Source organism: Neovison vison, chromosome 5 (genome assembly GCF_020171115.1).
Source record: "Neovison vison isolate M4711 chromosome 5, ASM_NN_V1, whole genome shotgun sequence".
NCBI lineage: Eukaryota > Metazoa > Chordata > Mammalia > Carnivora > Mustelidae > Neogale > Neogale vison.
In genome coordinates, this window is record NC_058095.1 from 27,156,056 (window position 1) to 27,173,487 (window position 17,432).

At 41.9% G+C, this 17,432-nt stretch overlaps 1 protein-coding gene across 2 annotated transcripts; it reads left to right on the forward strand.

Moving 5' to 3' along the window:
• Positions 1-416: 416 nt before the first annotated feature.
• Positions 417-16,791, forward strand: TMIGD1 (transmembrane and immunoglobulin domain containing 1). 2 transcript variants are annotated; one of them, XM_044250469.1, is made up of 7 exons: positions 417-476; positions 2,218-2,321; positions 4,792-5,070; positions 7,576-7,851; positions 14,538-14,641; positions 15,653-15,693; positions 16,675-16,791. In XM_044250469.1, exons 1-7 carry the CDS (start codon positions 430-432, stop codon positions 16,676-16,678), a joined length of 855 nt encoding a protein of 284 aa, XP_044106404.1. In that variant the 5' UTR covers positions 417-429; the 3' UTR covers positions 16,679-16,791. The 2 variants fall into 2 exon arrangements, 1 of the variants encoding a protein (XP_044106404.1); XR_006384737.1 differs by lacking the exons at positions 417-476; positions 2,218-2,321; positions 4,792-5,070; ... (1 more) ...; positions 15,653-15,693; positions 16,675-16,791 and adding an exon at positions 10,288-10,818 and having other exon boundaries at positions 14,538-14,620.
• The last annotated feature ends 641 nt before the right edge of the window (positions 16,792-17,432 follow it).

Consider the following 17,432-nt stretch of genomic DNA (forward strand, 5'->3'; position numbering starts at 1 on the left):
CAGCCTGAGAATGGTAAGGGGGCGATCTGAGGAAAGGGTTGGTTTTCACAGCAGTTGAAATATTGGAAGATTCCACAACTTAAATCATGGTGGAAAAGTATTACTTACCACTGGTAACCCAAGCCCGGTGCCCTATCTAACTTGAAAATGGCATTGTTCGGTGAAATGTGCTACACACTTTTGCACAAGGTCAGGTTTTCCTGGTATGATTATATCCCTGTTAGTAATCTCTGGCCTCACCTAGTAATTTAGGGACATATGAAAACTTAGATCTGAAGATGTCTTTCCTAGTTAGTGTCTTCTCTAAGAATCCATAAAAAGAAATAGACTTTGAACCCAATTTATTTTGCTGACTTGACCCTACTGTCATAAAGTGTTTAAATTCAAGTAGTATAAAGATGGTAACAGGGAAAGGATTCAGGGTTCCAGATGAAGGAACAGTTGGTCAAGGAAGTCAGCTTTTCAGAGCTCAGCAGGTAAGCAGTAAATCTTTGTCTTGTATAGAAAGTTGTGAAAATTAAAAACAAGAAAGGGAAATTCATCTTGAAAGGATGTTGTCTGGTATGGTGGAAGAGAAGGGGAGAAATTAATCCTCCTCCTTAATTAATAGGTCGGGTATGGTCTGCTAATGAGCCCACACTCTCAGATCTTATTAGGCACCTACAGTGGACAGTGCTTGGGAAAAGGCTATTAATGACCAAATTCTGAAATCATCACATTACAGTACTATGATAAAAATCTTTTTTGGCAAGGTTTTAAAGTTACAAAAGAATTGATTTTTTTAAAAAAATATTTTATTTATTTGAAAGAAAGAGATAGAGACAGAGATAGCAAGAGAGAGCATAAGCAGGGAGGAGAGGGAGAAGCAGGCTCCCCCCCGAGCAGGGAGCCTGATGCGGGACTCGATCCCAGGACCCTGAGATCATGACTTGAGCTGAAGGCAGATGCTTAACCAACTGCACCACCCAGGCATCCCAAAAGTATTGATGTTATTACTGATGGTATCTTATTGAAATATTGACATAGCGTTGCCGGTCAGAAGAGGTGAGTCTGACAAGAATGAAGCTTGCTCCTGTCAGGACAGGCCTGGGATGGGTAGGAGCAGAGCCTGCCTACAGAAATCCTAGGCAGGTTAATATTTGAATTACATTCCATCTCTTGAAGGTTAATATTTGTATTAGGGGGACAAAACTTCAGGTTGCTGTGTTTATGGAGAGGCCATGGCTCAGAAGGGATTAATGGCAGCTTCTTAAAGGAGGAGAATATCGGTCTACCCAGTAGAATACTTAAGAGCCCTGGCCTTGGAAGTCCAGGGTTCAAATCCTAGCCCGGACATTTCCTGTGTTCAGGATCTTGAGCGAATTACATAGTCTCTCCAAACCTTTAGCAGTGATCTCAAGAGGGCTGTTAGGGACTTCACTGAAATTGAAATAATGTCTGTAGGCTGTTCAGCACAGTGCCTGTTGCATAGAAACCACTCAACATGTGTTTCTACCATATTCATAGTGGTAGTCTTGAAAGGAAGTCATACATCCATGTTTTTCCCAGATGAAGTGGAAAGTATCTAGGGAGAGGGGGCTAGTGGCAGCAAAAGCATAGAAAGAAAAAAAAATGGAGGACTTTATTATCTATTATTTTTAGTCTATACTGGGTTAAATGGAACGTGTATTCCAAGGGGGATGATGGTAGTGGGATGGGGGAAAGCAGAGAGATTGATGTGATTCAGACTACAGACCATGTGGCAGCTGAGTCTTTTCTAAGGTATGAACCATCTGAGTCTATGGGATTTGGGGCAGTCTCAAAAACTCTCTGTAGCAGAGAGCAACTTTTACAACACTGGTCCAAAAGAGGCTTTCAAAATCAGAATTACTGTAGCTCAGTATAGACTGTCTGTGAATGAATAAAGTTTCTTCTCTCTTTCTGTTAAAATGACATCCTATCAATTTCTCCAAGGAAGACTGGTTCTGCCTTTGCCAGGCTGCCCTATAGTATTTCCTTGTGGTTTTCTTTTCTTGCCTTAAAAAAAAAAATCCCTAATACCAAAAGTACTTTGAACTCAGTAATCAGAACAGGATTGTTTAATTAAAAACTAGAAAGAGTACAGCTGGGATGACTCATCTGGGATTTTATTTTAAATGCATAATAGACAAGAGGAAGGTTCATAAAGTCAGTATAGACCAAAGTACAGAACAAACTACACTCTTTCTCCCCCAGCAGATCAGACATAAATTTGTTAAAGATGGTGTGGAACGTCAGTGGCCTCATGAGAACATGCAGATTTCTTCTCTTAGTGATTTTGTTTCTGCCATGTGAGGTTACAAGTAAGTTAATATTCCTTTGGTCTCTTTGTAAATAAATACTGCCAATTAAAACCTGATCAGCGGGTACTGGGAAAATCCAAATCACCAAATACACAGCCAGTATGGCTCAGAGTAGAGGAGTCAGACCACATGATAAGACATTAAATGGAAAAACATTTTTATGGTTCTTGATATTATAAGACAGAGTAAATATTCTATTCTCTCCAGAGCCACAGCTGTTATTTTTCTCCGTTTTAATGCATTTCATTACTAATGACATCCAAAATACACTCTGCTGTTTATTTAAGCATAACCACTCACAAGAAAATCTTTTCTGCATTTGTTCTCTACCCCAACCTGGAAGTAGATCCCCTCCCCCGCCAAACACCAATTTTAAAAGTAATACACAGTCTTTGTAGAAAAAATTAGGAAATATATAAAAGGATAAAGAAGGCATACCTGCGTGGCTCATTCAGTTGAGCGTCTGACTCTTGATTCCATGGGATCAGCCTGTGTCAGGCTCAGGCTCAAGTTCAGCGGGGAGTCTGCTTGGGATTCTGTCTCTTTCTGTCATGTGCATGTTTTTTATTTTATTCCACATGTGTGTGTGTTCTCTCTGTCTCTCTCTCTGTCTACTGCTCTGTCTGTCTGTCTCTCTCTAATAAATAAATTTTTTAAAAGATTTATTTATTTATTTATTTGACAGATAGAGGTCACAAGTAGCCAGAGAGGCAGGCAGAGAGAGAAAGGGAAGCAGGCTCCCTGCTGAGCAGAGAGCCCTATGTGGGGCTCGTTCCCAGGACCCTGGGATCATGACCCAAGCCGAAGGCAGAGGCCTTAACCCACTGAGCCACCCAGGCGCCCCATCAAATAAATAAAAAATTTTTTTAAAGATTTTATTTATTTATTTGATAGACGGAGATCACAAGTAGGCAGAGAAGCAGGCAGAGAGAGAGGAGGAAGCAGGCTCCCAGCTGAGCAGAGAGCCGGATGCAGGGCTCAATCCCAGGACCCCGAGACCATGACCTGAGCCGAAGGCAGAGGCCTTAACCCACTGAGCCACCCAGGCGCCCCTAAAATTTTTAATTAAAAAAAAAAAAAAGAATAGGGGCCCCTGGGTGGTTCAGTCATTACGTGTCTGCCTTCAGCTTGGGTCATGATCCTGGGATCAAGCCCCCTGGTGGCCTCCCTGCTCAGCAGAAGCCTGCTTCTCCCTCTTCCACACCTGTTGCTTGTGTTCTCTCTCTCACTCTGTCTCTGTCAAATAAATAAATAAAATCTTTAAAGAAAAAAGAAGAAAGAAAACTAAATCCCATCATCCAGAGATAACCACTCAACAACATTTTTATATGTATTCTTCCAGATTTTTAAAAAATACTGGGCAGCAATCACATCATTTTCACCAGTAGTTTATGCATTTTAAAGGAAAAATTCATATGATTACAGACTATATTAACAAATGTCATGTCAGGGGCAAGTGTGTGCAGTTAAAGTCAATTTTACCTTTTGTTACTTGCTTTTGAACTAGGGAAGTAAGAATTGAAATTCCAGTATGTTACAGTGAACGGATTTCTGAAAATCAGAGATGGAAACCAGCTGCTATATATCCTGATAATCCTTCGCACAACAACTCGATTGTGCTACAGACCACAGCTGTTTAAACATCAATTATTTTACTACACTGCCAAAATAGCATTCAAACATCAGAAATGCAAGACTAAATTTTCCACAATCCCATTACCTAATCGGAAACATTTTCAAATCAGCTTTTGCCCGTATTCAGTTGCATATTCAATTTTTATACACTCATAGTAATTACTAGAGATGTAATTTACATTCTGCCTATTCACCTAATGTGGTGTCCTAAGTATTTTTCAATGTTACTATCAATCTTTTTCATTTGTATTTCCTCACTCTCACACCCTTCCTTCGCCACTTTCAACCCCTTAAAGTAAACAATTAATGTCTAGAAAGCACTTCTCTACTTTTTTCTCTATTTTTACCAATCCTGTTCAGTGTACACACTGAATTTTTTTCCAAGACTTTTCCTCTTAAATGCATGTGTGTGTACATCCATGCATGTGTGTGTGTAAATGGGGTAATTCTGTGCATAGTAGTTCTCAAACTTCACTGCGCATTAGAATTGCCTGAAGGCATTTTGCAAATGCAATACCCAGATTGCTCTCATATCAGTTAATCAGAATGTCTGGGGGTGGGAGCCAACCATGTGTTTGTAAAGATCCCCAGGTGATTCCAATGTGGAGCAAAATCTGGTAACCATCATTTTAACATTTACTTTTAACATAACTTCTTTTAGTTAGTAATACATTACAGAGCTTTCCCCCTCGTAAAACCATAGATCAATAGGACTATTTTTAATTATCACAAAATATCTCATTGTACGGGTGTAACATGATTTGTTTAACCAATCCCCCATTTACATCGTTTTGATCATTCACTTTAGGTTAATACTTTCTTCCTGCCCTCCCAGCTTCTGTTTTAACTGTGAATAATAGCACTGAGAACTATATCCTGGACACTGAGCCTGGCTCCCAAGAATCTCTGAAATGTGCTGTTCATAACCACACCAGAGAGGAAGAACTTCTCTGGTACCGAGAAGAGGGGACAGTGGATTTGAAATCTGGAAACAAAATCAACTCCAGTACGGTCTGTGTTTCTTCCATTAGTGAAAACGACAACGGAGTCACCTTTACCTGCAAGCTACAGAGGGACCAGTCAGTGTCCGTTTCAGTGGTGCTGAATGTCACTTGTGAGTGAGAGGGAAGAGACCGCTAGCCAATCGCTGTTGTCTGCACTGTGTTAAGTGGTACTTGAAACCTGGGACTGAAGAGTTGTGTGTGCATTTTCACATGAGCTTGGTGTTGCCTCATTGCCCTATTTATGCTCCCACAACAGTGTGTGAGGGTGCTCGTCTCCCCATGCCCTCATGAGCACTGAGTATCCTCCAACTCCAAGAATTTGCCAGCCTGATTTGGAATTTTAGTTTCATTTTCTTAATTAAGAATGAGGGTGTCCACCCTTTCATAAGTGTATTGGCTGTTCATGTTTCTTTTGTGTGAAATGCCTGCTCATGTCCTTTACCCATTTCTCTATTGGGTTATTTGCCTTTTGAAAATTGGTTTGGCTAGGGGCGTATGGGTGGCTCGGTTGGTTAAGTGACTGAGTCTTGATTTTGGCTCAGGTCATGATCTCAGGGCTGTGAGATTGAGCCCCCGCAATGAGCCCTGCATGGAACCCCATGTGGGGCTCTTTGCTGGGTGTGGAGCCTGCTTAAGATTCTATCCTCTACATTCCCACTCTCTCTCTTTCTAAAAAAATAAAAATTAAAAAAAAAAAGGAAGAAGGAGAAGGGAAAAAAGAAAGAAAAGAATCCCCATCAAGTAAAATGATCAAAGAGTCCTATATCTGTGGTTCATCGTATATATATCTCAAAAACATGCAAGCTATCGAATGAATAGAGTCTTTTATATAAGCCTCCTAAAACAATATGTTGTATTTCCTATCGGTACAGTATATGTATAAAAAACCTTGTTTGTTTGTTTGTTTTTAAAAACAACAGCTGTAGAGATTTACATGAAACTTACAGCAGTGGGCCTCTTTGGGGAGCCAGGACGTGAACAAGATGGAGTCAAAGAGGATCTTAACTTTATCAGAAATGTGCTAATTTTATAAAAGGGAATACCCACGTATTGCTGACAGTCTTCCAAATTAACTCTGTAAATAGTTAAATAAAAAGGAACAACTAATAGGACACGTCCACAGGCCCTATAGTACATTTGGTAATTCTGTTATCTATTTCAGCAGCTTCCTACATCTCTGAATACCATCTAACATGCTGTTGGATATGGATACAGAATTTCAAGCTCATTCCAAAGAGCAACAAAATGTCGTTCTTCTGAAAGCGTTATTAATAGCACAGCCTACTCAGGGTCTAATTATTCAGTGTGTATCCAAGCTCCTTTTCTCCTCTTCTCCACCTCTCTTTCCTACTGCCCATTTTTTTAAGCACTTTACTGCTCTTCCGCACCTCAACCAGAAAATGCAACGGGCAGAGAGGAGAAAAAGAGTCAGCACAACCATTTCTCCTCCTAGATGTTGGAATGCCCCGGTGGGGAAGAGGGCTGGAATTATTTGGCAAAGAGAAACGTGTTCAAAATCTCTGTCTCTGTGCCTGCCCTTATCATGGAGGGAGTAAGGACTTGCTCACACAGAGGGATGAGAGAGACTCAGAAGGTCACAACTTCCATAGATGTCAAAGTTGCCATGATTGGAGCACCTTCCGGGAGGAGGACATTATTTTTAGAGGATCACCGAGGAAATGCAAGTATGCACTGGTTAAATGTGGCCAGGGCAAATTTGGTAGATAAAATGCAAAAATAGAGGAGGTAAGGAAACCTCAAAACCACCGTGGCTGCCGCGGCCACCAACACCAGCACCACAATAATATGACCAGCACTGTGGTAAATTTTTTACAGGCATTACCTCATTGAATCTTTACAGCAGATAGAGGTGTTAGCCCACTTTTTAGATGAGGAAATTGAGCAGGTACTTAGCAGTTCAGTAACTTTCTCAAGGTCAGAGAGCAAAGACTTATAATTAATTATTTTAAAAGATTTTATTAATTTATTTAAGAGAGAGAGAGAGCATAAGCAGGGGGAGAGGCAGAGAGAGAAGGAGATAGAGATTGCCTGCCAAGCAGGGAGCCAGATGCGGGGCTTGAACCCAGGACCCTGGGATCATAAACTGAGTGGAAGGCAGACACTTAACTGACTGAGCCACCCAGGCACCCCTCATTATTTTTTTAAAAAGATTTATTTATTTGAGAGAGAGAGAAAGTTTGTGTGTGCAAGTGGGGGGAGGGGCAGAGGGAGAGAATCTTCAAGCTGACTCCTTCTTGAGCACAGAGCCAGATACAGGGTTTGATCCTATGACCCATGAAATCATGACCTGAGCCGAAACCAAGAGTCGGTCAGTTAAATGGCTGATCCAGGCGCCCCAGATTCATTATTATAGACGTTTTTCCATGGTTCATCTTCTCTACTACATAGAAGTTCTATGAGGTTTGGAACTGGATATGTATCATTTACCAGTGTATCCCTGGTTCCTAGTCCAGTGCTTGGCACAAAGTAGGTACTCAATAAATTTTTGTCAAATGAATGAATGACTACATGAGAGAGACTGAAGGAAGATCTTGAACGTTGACAGTCAACTACTGCTTGTCTGTTAATTCAACCCACCTGCTTGAGTCTTGCAGTTCCTCCTATTCTAAGTGGAGATGACTTCCAAACAGCGGAGGAAGGCAATGATGTGAGGCTGGTTTGCAGCGTGAAATCCAACCCCCAGGCTAAAATGATGTGGTACAAAAACAGTAACATCCTGATTTTAGAGAAAAATTACCAAGTCCATCAGACAAGTGAGTCTCTCCAACTGTCAATCACCAAAGTCAAGAAATCTGACAATGGAACCTACAGCTGTGTTGCAAATTCATCTGTGCGAATGGAGACCAAGGACTTCCACCTCATTGTTAAAGGTAACTCTCTTTTCAAGTAGAGTAGGCAAAAAGTCAGAATAGGTTTTCACAAATATTTTTGTGGCAACAGATCATGATGACAATTATGATTAGTAGCCATGATTTTCTTTGGAGAGTCATCCCTATCCAAGGAATTTCCACTAAGGACTCCAGTTCTTCCATTTAGGATACCCATTCCATATACAGCACCGCTTTTTGGACAAAGGTCTTTTTTAGAACCAAGTGGTGGAAGACAATTCTGGTTGGCTTTTAGGGAGGAGTACCTTTCCTGAATTCTCTTAGGCAATAAGGTTCGTAGGAACTGGACTTTGGAGTTTATAGCCTAATGATAAACTAAAAAAGAAGTCAGAAACACAAAGAGAAAGAATGATAGATAAGGAAATGAATCTTTAAAATCACTCCTGACTTTGAAATTGTGATCTATAGGCTAAGCAGCAGTGAGGGAGGGGGAAGATGGTGTAAAAAGGTCTTTCTCTTGGCTTCATGCCTCACCTACCCAGATTTTTCACCCCTGAAATAAATAACAGGGAACAAATGAAGTTCCAAGTGTTCTTCCCTCCTCATAAGCACTGAGTATCCTCCAACTCCAAGAATTTCATACAAAAAGAGAAAGGGGACCTGAGCCGAGAAAACGAGGAAGACAGTAGAAAGAAACCAGGTCAGAGAGCGAATGGAACGCAGACCAGCGTTCCCACACCTCTCCTTAACATAGGTGATTGGGGCAAAAATTGACCTCGAGGGGAGCCTGGATGGCTCAGTGGGTTAAGCCTCTGCCTTTGGCTCAGGTCGTGATCTCAGGGTCCTGGGATCGAGCCCTGCTTTGGGCTCCCTGCTCAGCAGGGAGCCTGCTTCCTCCTCTCTCTGCCTGCCTCTTTGCCTACTTGTGATCTCTCTCTCTCCCTGTCAAATAAAGAAATAAAATCTAAAAAAAACAAAACAAAACAAAACAAAAACTTACCTTGGGGTGAGCAGCAGAAAAAGAAATTGTCAAGAACACAGTTGTGATAACTAGAATGGGAACGACCATCTTGGTAGCAGGGTAAAGAGAGCCACAGTCTAAGCTGAAAACTGGCAGCCATCAAACTTGTCACTCATTCCTTGCTGCTATGATCTAAGTTCAAAAATAACTTCCTTTTTGATACAAATTCCGAAAGTTTGGTTAGCACAGTTAAGTTTTCTTAGATAACATCTCTCTTGATTTGAAACAACCATTTATTAAGACCCTTAATTGTCAATTTTAGTTGCTGAATATACAGACAAAAACACAGTAAAAAAAATCTTTAAAGTTTGCTTTCATGTTAACACTGTAATTATGAAGTTGAGAAACATACCAGTTTACGTGATCTGCAAACTCGGGCAAGCCAAGTTAATTTTCTGGTTACATGTAATGACTCCCTTCTCCTTCTAATTGGACAATGTGCATCGTTGAAATAAAATTTAATTTTTCTGAAAAAAAAGAAAAAGAAAAAGAGAAAGACAAGATACCTGGAGTCGCAGATGCTGGAAATGCTCACACACACATTTCCTGGTCTGAGGCCAATATGCTAAGAGCAGCCAAACAAGCTGAGGTACTTATTTCTTGTTAGAACATTTTTCACTTTGTCATTTGCTTCCCCGTGCCCACACATTGCTTTTCTTGCTAGTTCCTGGGAAGCCAATTGAACCCCTGCCAGAAGTGTTGGACGATGTGAGCACCAGGCTTATTTCCTCCCTCTCAAGGGGAGGTCGGGAACATCGACCCAGTCGAATGCCCATGACTGTGATTACTGGCCTGTCCAGTAATTTGTCCTGCAGAGCGGTGACAGTATGCCCAGGGGCTGCTTGCTTTCAAAACCAAACCCACAAATAACCCAAGTACTCATGGGATCTAGAAGTGGAGGAGGAGGTCCCTTATTGAAGCCTGCCTATTCACCTCCCCTCCAAAGCACGGCTGGCGGGCACCTCCAGCCACGGCATTCTAACCAATTGTGAAAATTATGCACGGAGATTAGGGAATTATATCATCTCTCTTGGTTAAGAAGGAATCACAAGTTCTCTGTGACATTAAAAAAAAAAAAAAACCCCAAAACCCACAACAACTACAACAACAAAAACATATGACTCATGTGGCAAGCAGGGTGCTAGCTTGGCAACTTGGCTCTTGGATGGGTGGGGTTTTGGATGGAGCTCTTCCAAACCAACTTGTTTTTCTGATTTCTTCCCGCTCTATTATTTCCTTGACTGTGGGCTATCTTCAAAGCATTAAGTGCTCTGCTGCTGGGGCTCAGGCTAAATACGCTTGTGGTGAGCCTGGGCAGGCTTTGTCGTTCAGTAGGGTGGTTTCTAAATGAGGCCGTGGAAGCTGGAGTGAAAGCATGGATCTTGGGCACAAGAGCGTAGCCTGTATGTTGGGATTATCTTGCCCTAATAAATATGAAGCAGGAGAGCTGGAGAGGACAGCAGGAGAGCTGCAGTACGCTTCTGATTTCCAATAAATTCCTAAAATACTATCTTAGCCAGGACTGGAGCCCCTCCCCTTCTGAGGGTGAATGCAGCGGCCTTAGACTTACACTTGCCAAAGTGTAAGTTCCAAGTTCACTTGGAATCTGAAGTGAGCCAGTGGGTCAGGCAGTTTTCAGCTTGTTTATGGAGTGAAAGCTGCCAGGAGTGTCTTCATTTTATTCAGCTTGGTAAAAATTTTCAGGTCTGTGGATGATTTTTGATTTCCTTTCCCAATTGTTCCTTGGCACTGAAAGTGGAAGGGGTCCCTAAGAAGGTGAGGGCCATTTGGTGTCTCTCAGGGCGAGCTAACAAGAAGGCCCACGGAGGAGAATTTCTCCAGAGTGTTGGTGCAACTCACACCCTCATGAGAAAAATTTTTAGTAACAGCTAAAAGAGAGTGAGAGGAAAGGATGCTTAATCTACGTACTCCCCCAAATTACCCTGAGCAGGAACTGGATACATAATAAAGAGGAAAGCAAGTAAAAGGTAAGTGGTTATTGTGTCCTACAGTTATGGGGGGGATAAACCCTATTTTCTAATATTGAGGACTTGGGCTTTGAAGTGAGGTTTATTTAAACTCTTCTCTTCCCCTCCTTCCCATCTTTTGCCCCTTGTGTACTATCATGTGAACCCGTGTCCTTTATAACACTGATCTCAATCTGTAGTTTTTGTTTGTTTAATGTAGTTTTGTTTGTTTATTTGTTTGTTTACTATCTGTTGTTTTTGTTTGTTGGCAACTAGAATGTGAGCTCCTTGAAGGCAGGAGCCTTCCATATCTGGCCTATCTTTTGCAGGCTGAGCATAACCTACTGCACAGTAGTTGTTCAGTAAAAATGTTTTGACTACACTCAATCGACAAACTCAATTGTATGATAAATAACACACTTTTAATTTCCTATAAATTCCTAAAATAATATCTTGGCCAAGATTGGAACCCTTCCCCCTCCTAGGGTGAATCCAGGGGCTTAGACTGGGTCATTTAAATATCTTTGTTGATCCGAATTAAGCACTCTTGAAAGTTTCATCCCATATCAGAGCAAATATATTAAAATGAAGCACATTAAGTATACTTTTTTGCTGTAAAATTTTTGAAAGTTTGTTTGTAACTTGCAAACATTTTTAGTCTTATTATAAATGGGATATTAACTTGGTTCTTAAGGCTTAATTATTATTATTATTAAACAGTTGGGTTATAGTTGACACAAAGTTACTTTTTTTTTTTAATTTAATTTTATTTTTTTTCCAATTTATTTATTTTCAGAAAAACAGTATTCATTATTTTTTCACCACACCCAGTGCTCCATGCAAGCTGTGCCCTCTATAATACCCACCACCTGGCACCCCAACCTCCCACCCCCCCGCCATTTCAAACCCCTCAGATTGTTTTTCAGAGTCCATAGTCTCTCATGGTTCATCACCCCTTCCAATTTACCCAAAAGCACATACCCTCCCCAATGTCCATAACCCTACCCCCCTTCTCCCAACCCCCTCCCCCCAGCAACCCACAGTTTGTTTCGTGAGATTAAGAGTCACTTATGGTTTGTCTCCCTCCCTATCCCATCTTGTTTCATGGATTCTTCTCCTACCCACTTAAGCCCCCATGTTGCATCACCACTTCCTCATATCAGGGAGATCATATGATAGTTGTCTTTCTCCACTTGACTTATTTTGCTAAGCATGATACGCTCTAGTTCCATCCATGTTGTCGCAAATGGCAAGATTTTGTTTCTTTTGATGGTTGCATAGTATTCCATTGTGTATATATACCACATCTTCTTTATCCATTCATCTGTTGATGGACATCTAGGTTCTTTCCATAGTTTGGCTATTGTGGACATTGCTGCTATAAACATTCGGGTGCACGTGCCCCTTTGGATCACTACGTTTGTATCTTTAGGGTAAATTCCCAGTAGTGCAATTGCTGGGTCATAGGGCAGTTCTATTTTCAACATTTTGAGGAACCTCCATGCTGTTTTCCAGAGTGGTTGCACCAGCTTGCATTCCCACCGAGAGTGTAGGAGGGTTCCCCTTTCTCCGCATCCTCGCCAGCATCTGTCATTTCCTGACTTGTTGATTTTAGCCATTCTGACTGGTGTGAGGTGATATCTCATTGTGGTTTTGATTTGTATTTCCCTGATGCCGAGTGATATGGAGCACTTTTTCATGTGTCTGTTGGCCATCTGGATGTCTTCTTTGCAGAAACGTCTGTTCATGTCCTCTGCCCATTTCTTGATTGGATTATTTGTTCTTTGGGTGTTGAGTTTGTTAAGTTCTTTATAGATTTTGGACACTAGTCCTTTATCTGATATGTCGTTTGCAAATATCTTCTCCCATTCTGTCAGTTGTCTTTTGGTTTTGTTAACTGTTTCCTTTGCTGTGCAAAAGCTTTTGATTTTGATGAAATCCCAAAAGTTCATTTTTGCCTTTGCTTCCCTTGCCTTTGGCGATGTTCCTAGGAAGATGTTGCTGCGGCTGAGGTCGTAGAGGTTGCTGCCTGTGTTCTCCTCAAGGATTTTGATGGATGCCTTTCTCACATTGAGGTCCTTAATCCATTTTAAATCTATTTTTGTGTGTGGTGTAAGGAAATGGTCCAATTTCATTTTTCTGCACGTGGCTGTCCAATTTTCCCAACACCATTTATTGAAGAGGCTGTCTTTTTTCCATTGGACATTCTTTCCTGCTTTGTCGAAGATTAGTTGACCATAGAGTTGAGGGTCTATTTCTGGGCTCTCTATTCTGTTGACACAAAGTTACATTTTATAGATGTTTAAACATTTATTAATTTTGGGTAATTTTGCCACTTTATTTTCATATTTTAGAAGCTATATACATATATATTTTAAGATTTTATTTATTTATTTGAAAGAGAGAGTGCGAGCCGTGAGGGGAAGAGGGGGTGGGAGAAAGAATCTGAAGCTGACTCTGCCCTGAGCCAGGAGTCCGATATGGGGCTTGATCCCATGACAGTGAGATCAAGATCTGAGCCGAAAGTAAGAGTTGGATGCTTAAGCCACTGAGCCACCCAGGCGCCCTGGAGTCAATTTTTTTCCAGGTCTCAAATATTTTCATAGGCTTTTGGGAACTGCACCCACAGTGCCTGATGAACAAAATAGCTCTAGGTTTCCCTGGTGTTCAGAAAACGAGGGGATGGGTTTTCATTTCTAGCTGACATGATTGCTGCCGATCTCTTTCTATCCCAAGTTAGAAGTAGACTCTGTTTTTCCATGTCGTTTAGAAAGGTATGAACATCTTTGCCAAATTTGGGAAGGCTGGAGCTTAGAGTCCTACTTCCCTCGGGGCACCACACAGCCCCCTTACATAGCGTTTTGTCCCCTGCTTGGGGTATTACCACAACGCTTCTTCTCGGGCCCACAGGCCTCTCTCTCCTCAGTCCAGCAGGCTCTTTCACTTTTCTCTTCCTTTTTTTTAAAAAAAAGATTTTACTTTTAGGGGCACCTAAAAGTGCTCAGTGTTTAAGCGTGTGCCTTCGACTCAGGGAAGATCCCGGGATCTTGGGATCGAGTCCCGTGTCGGGCTCCCTTCTTGGCAGGAAGCCTGCTTCTCCCTCTCTCACTCCTCCAGTTTGTCCCTTCTCTTGCTGCCTCTCTCTGTGTCAGAAAAATAAATGAAGTCTTTAAAAAAGAAAAAAATATCTTATTTTTTAAAGTCTCCATACCCAACGTGGGTCTCGAGTTCACAACCCTGAGATCGGGAGTTGCACGCTCTACCGACTGAGCCAGCCGAACACCCCTCAATTTTTCTCTTCTTGCTTTTAAGTCCTTCTTCCCTCTTTGTCCCCCGTGGAGATGCCTCTAAATATCTTTGGGGCTTTTTAAAGTGCAGGAAAAACCATTGATATCAGCCTATTTCTACCTTCTGTGTGGCCAAGAATTTGGATGAGGAAATCACAAAATGGTCTGATTACCTTCTTTAGGGGAGTTATTCCCATTACAATAAATTATCCTTCTCCAAAGTAATGGATCTAAAGCCTATCTCTGCTAGTTAGTAGCTTGTGACTTTGGGTCAGTGGTTCGTCACCCATAAAATGAGGGACCAATACCTACCTTCTTGGGTTGTTTGAAAGCTTTAATTAAGAGGATGTTCTATGTTAAGTATAAGGCACCATGGTGGGGACATAGTAGAAATATGTGAACTAGATTCATATAAATGTTAGCTCTTGTTCCTTATGTTTGCCTTTCCAACAGATAGAACCGTGACAATGCCAATAGAACCCATTATTGCTGCGTGTATTGTGGTCTTTCTGACGCTGTGCTTTGGACTCATTGCTAGAAGAAAAAGAATAATGAAGGTATCTAAGTATTCTAAGCTATGTGGGTAAAAAGTCATCTAAATACAGGCAGAGAATCAGCTGTCTAAGTGAGTATGGAACTGGGAACCATACTTGGACACTCTGTTTCCTCTAAAGGTCTAAAATGGAAGCTGCTCAAAGGAGTAAAACTTGTACAAATACTCTGAGTACAGCTTTAACAAAGAATGGAAAGTCATCGGGACAAACCCCGGGTGAAAATAACTGCAGGGAGTTGGGGGCTGATTTTTCTTCCCTTTAAATTCTCCTTTATTGTTGCTATAGTACCTTCGGTACAATAAGTAAATATACAGAGAAACATCTGCTGTGGGTTCAGAGATCTGCTTGAAAAAAAATGGCCCTTGCTGCTCAACTTCCGAGGGCAGCCACAGGCCCTGCGACCTGAGGGTTGGAGCTTGAATTGTAGCATGGTTCACCTTGCTGGTTCGCTTGGTGCAACGAATGTGTGTGCATGGGTTAATGCCATGCATTTGGCTCCACCAGTTATTTCAGTGCCAAAGGGAGGCAAATGCGGCAGGAAGCCTGTAAAAGCCCAGTACCCTCTAGGCTTGTCAGTTACGCAGCAAGATGCAGGCTTCTTGAAGCATATGGTAACTGCGTGTGATTCGGGACAAGGGACAACAACGTATCCCAAGAAGAAATTCACCTGGTGCCAATCCAAAGCAATTTTTTTTTCTGGGGCGGGGAGGGGAGGAAGAAAGAAAAGGTGAGTAAAAAAAAATTTTTCAACTACCTAAGACTCCTAGAAGCATTTTAAGAATTACATCTCTGTAGGTTCAATAGAGATAATGAATATGGCCAAAGATGTAAGACCTGTACCCGTGCAGAGGTGTCTGTATTTCTAGCCATCTCTGTATGGATGAGTATTTTTCTCAGTAGGAGATTAACAGCCATTTGGGTTTCCTATCCCTTGAGCCACTTTGGTGCATTCAAAATATTTATCTACAGCCTCAGAAAAGCAGGCAAACTCACTGCCCTTGTGTTTGCTTTTAGCTGTGCATGAAGGATGAAGGTCCTCAAAGAGACACGGCTCTGTAAGTACCCTGGGCTGGGGCCAGCGATTTCCCAGAAGCAGATGGGAGTAGTGGCGTGTGTCATAAGCCCATCCTGGGCAAACTCCTCCTTAGATGGGAGGTGTTGGGAGGTGCTGGAGGTGAAGAGGTTCAGACAAGAACAGAGGGTGGAGGAGAATCTGCCTCCACTTTAGAGGAAGACAGGTGAGGCGAGGTTGGAAGGTTGCCTAGGACTGAGAATACTGCTGCCATTGGTCTTCCTCTTCTTTTTTATTTTTTTCTTTGAAGATTTTATTTAGGGGCGCCTGGGTGGCTTGGTGGGTTGGGCCTCTGCCTTTGGCTCAGGTCATGATCTTGGGGTCTTGGGATCAAGCCCCGCATTGGGCTCTCTGCTCAGCAGGGAGTCTGCTTCTCCCTCTCTCTCTGCCTACCTCTCTGTCTACTTGTGATCTCTCTCTCTGTCAAATAAATAAAATCTTTAAAACAAATTTTAAAAAAAGATTTTATTTGCTTGTCAGAGAGAGAGAGAACGAGCAGGGGGAACGTCAGGCAGAGCGGGAAGCAAGCTCCCCGCTGAGCAGGAAGCCCAAAGCAGGGCTCGATCCCAGGATCCTGGGATCATGACCTGGGCCAAACGCAGATGCTCAACTGACTGAGCCACCAAGGTGTCCCGCTACTACTGGTCTTAAGCCTGCTCTCCACTTAGGAAGTTTTGGGCTAATGCTGTGTGCCTGCCTTGTGTTGCCACCTAATGTAAATGGCTGAGAGGGCTTACCCTGGGGGAAGCAATACTGCTTTCTCCTTCACAGCGGGGTCACGCACCCCCCTTTCTTAACATTGCCTTCTCTGTGACAGTTCCTGTAGTCTGTCAGCTCCAGCCTTGGAGAAGTAAGCAGTGGGTAAAAAGAACAAAGGTGTTCTTTCTGAGAGCATGAATTTTGTTTTGATTTTTTTTCTTATTGCCATGATTGTCATTGTAATTGATTTCTTGGTTCATTTCAGATGAGCAAGCTGAGATACCATCTCACACAGAGAGAGGTTTGGATCAGGACTTCCTTGATTTATGTAGTCCCATCTGTATTTATTGCTATTATTAAATTCACTCCTGTCAAATTGTCAGAGGTTATGAAAAGTGTTTCATTAAGCCCTGAACAGTAGTTGTTATGACTAATTTGATATCCTTGCAGAACATTTTTATGGAGAACACTATTAAGAAGGAAAAGTAAGATTCTGTTAAGGCCTCTCCTGGGAGGTTATGTTAATTAATGGAAGTTGGTTCCAAAAAGGTTGGTCACCATTTACCATTGAGTCTGTATTTTTCTAGGGAGGAGATGAACACACACATTTGGTTTTCACGAATTAGTGCCATACCAAAATGAAAAGGGGAACCGAACACAGATTGATCAATTTCTAAGATGCCAAAGAAGCACATAAATAATATCAATTATCATCTACTTTCATGGTCGTCTCATAAAAGAAATGTTTAGGACTAAAAAAAGGACGGATGTAATCTCAGAATATAAGGCATCCCTTTCAACAGAATAAATTTAGCATTGTGAAGAAGTCAGCATATGTCCTTATTTTTCTCATCTCATGCTGGTTTGGTGACACAGTCGCAGACTTGAGATGGAGACGAAAACAGCAGGGGACCTGGGCTAGCCAGCAGTTCTGCTCGGGGGCAGTCTTTACCCTTCTGGTGCAGTCCCTTGCCTAGATCCAGCCCTATTGATTATGAATCAGCCTGTATGTACTTTCCTCAT

Coding starts and splice junctions, on each gene's coding strand:
- TMIGD1 (XM_044250469.1), top strand. CDS start 430: ATGAAGGAACAGTTGGTCAAGGAAGTCAGCTTTTCAGAGCTCAGCAG. Junction 7,852..14,537: donor CTTCCACCTCATTGTTAAAG/GTAACTCTCTTT, acceptor CCTTTCCAACAG/ATAGAACCGTGACAATGCCA. Junction 14,642..15,652: donor GAAGAAAAAGAATAATGAAG/GTATCTAAGTAT, acceptor GTTTGCTTTTAG/CTGTGCATGAAGGATGAAGG.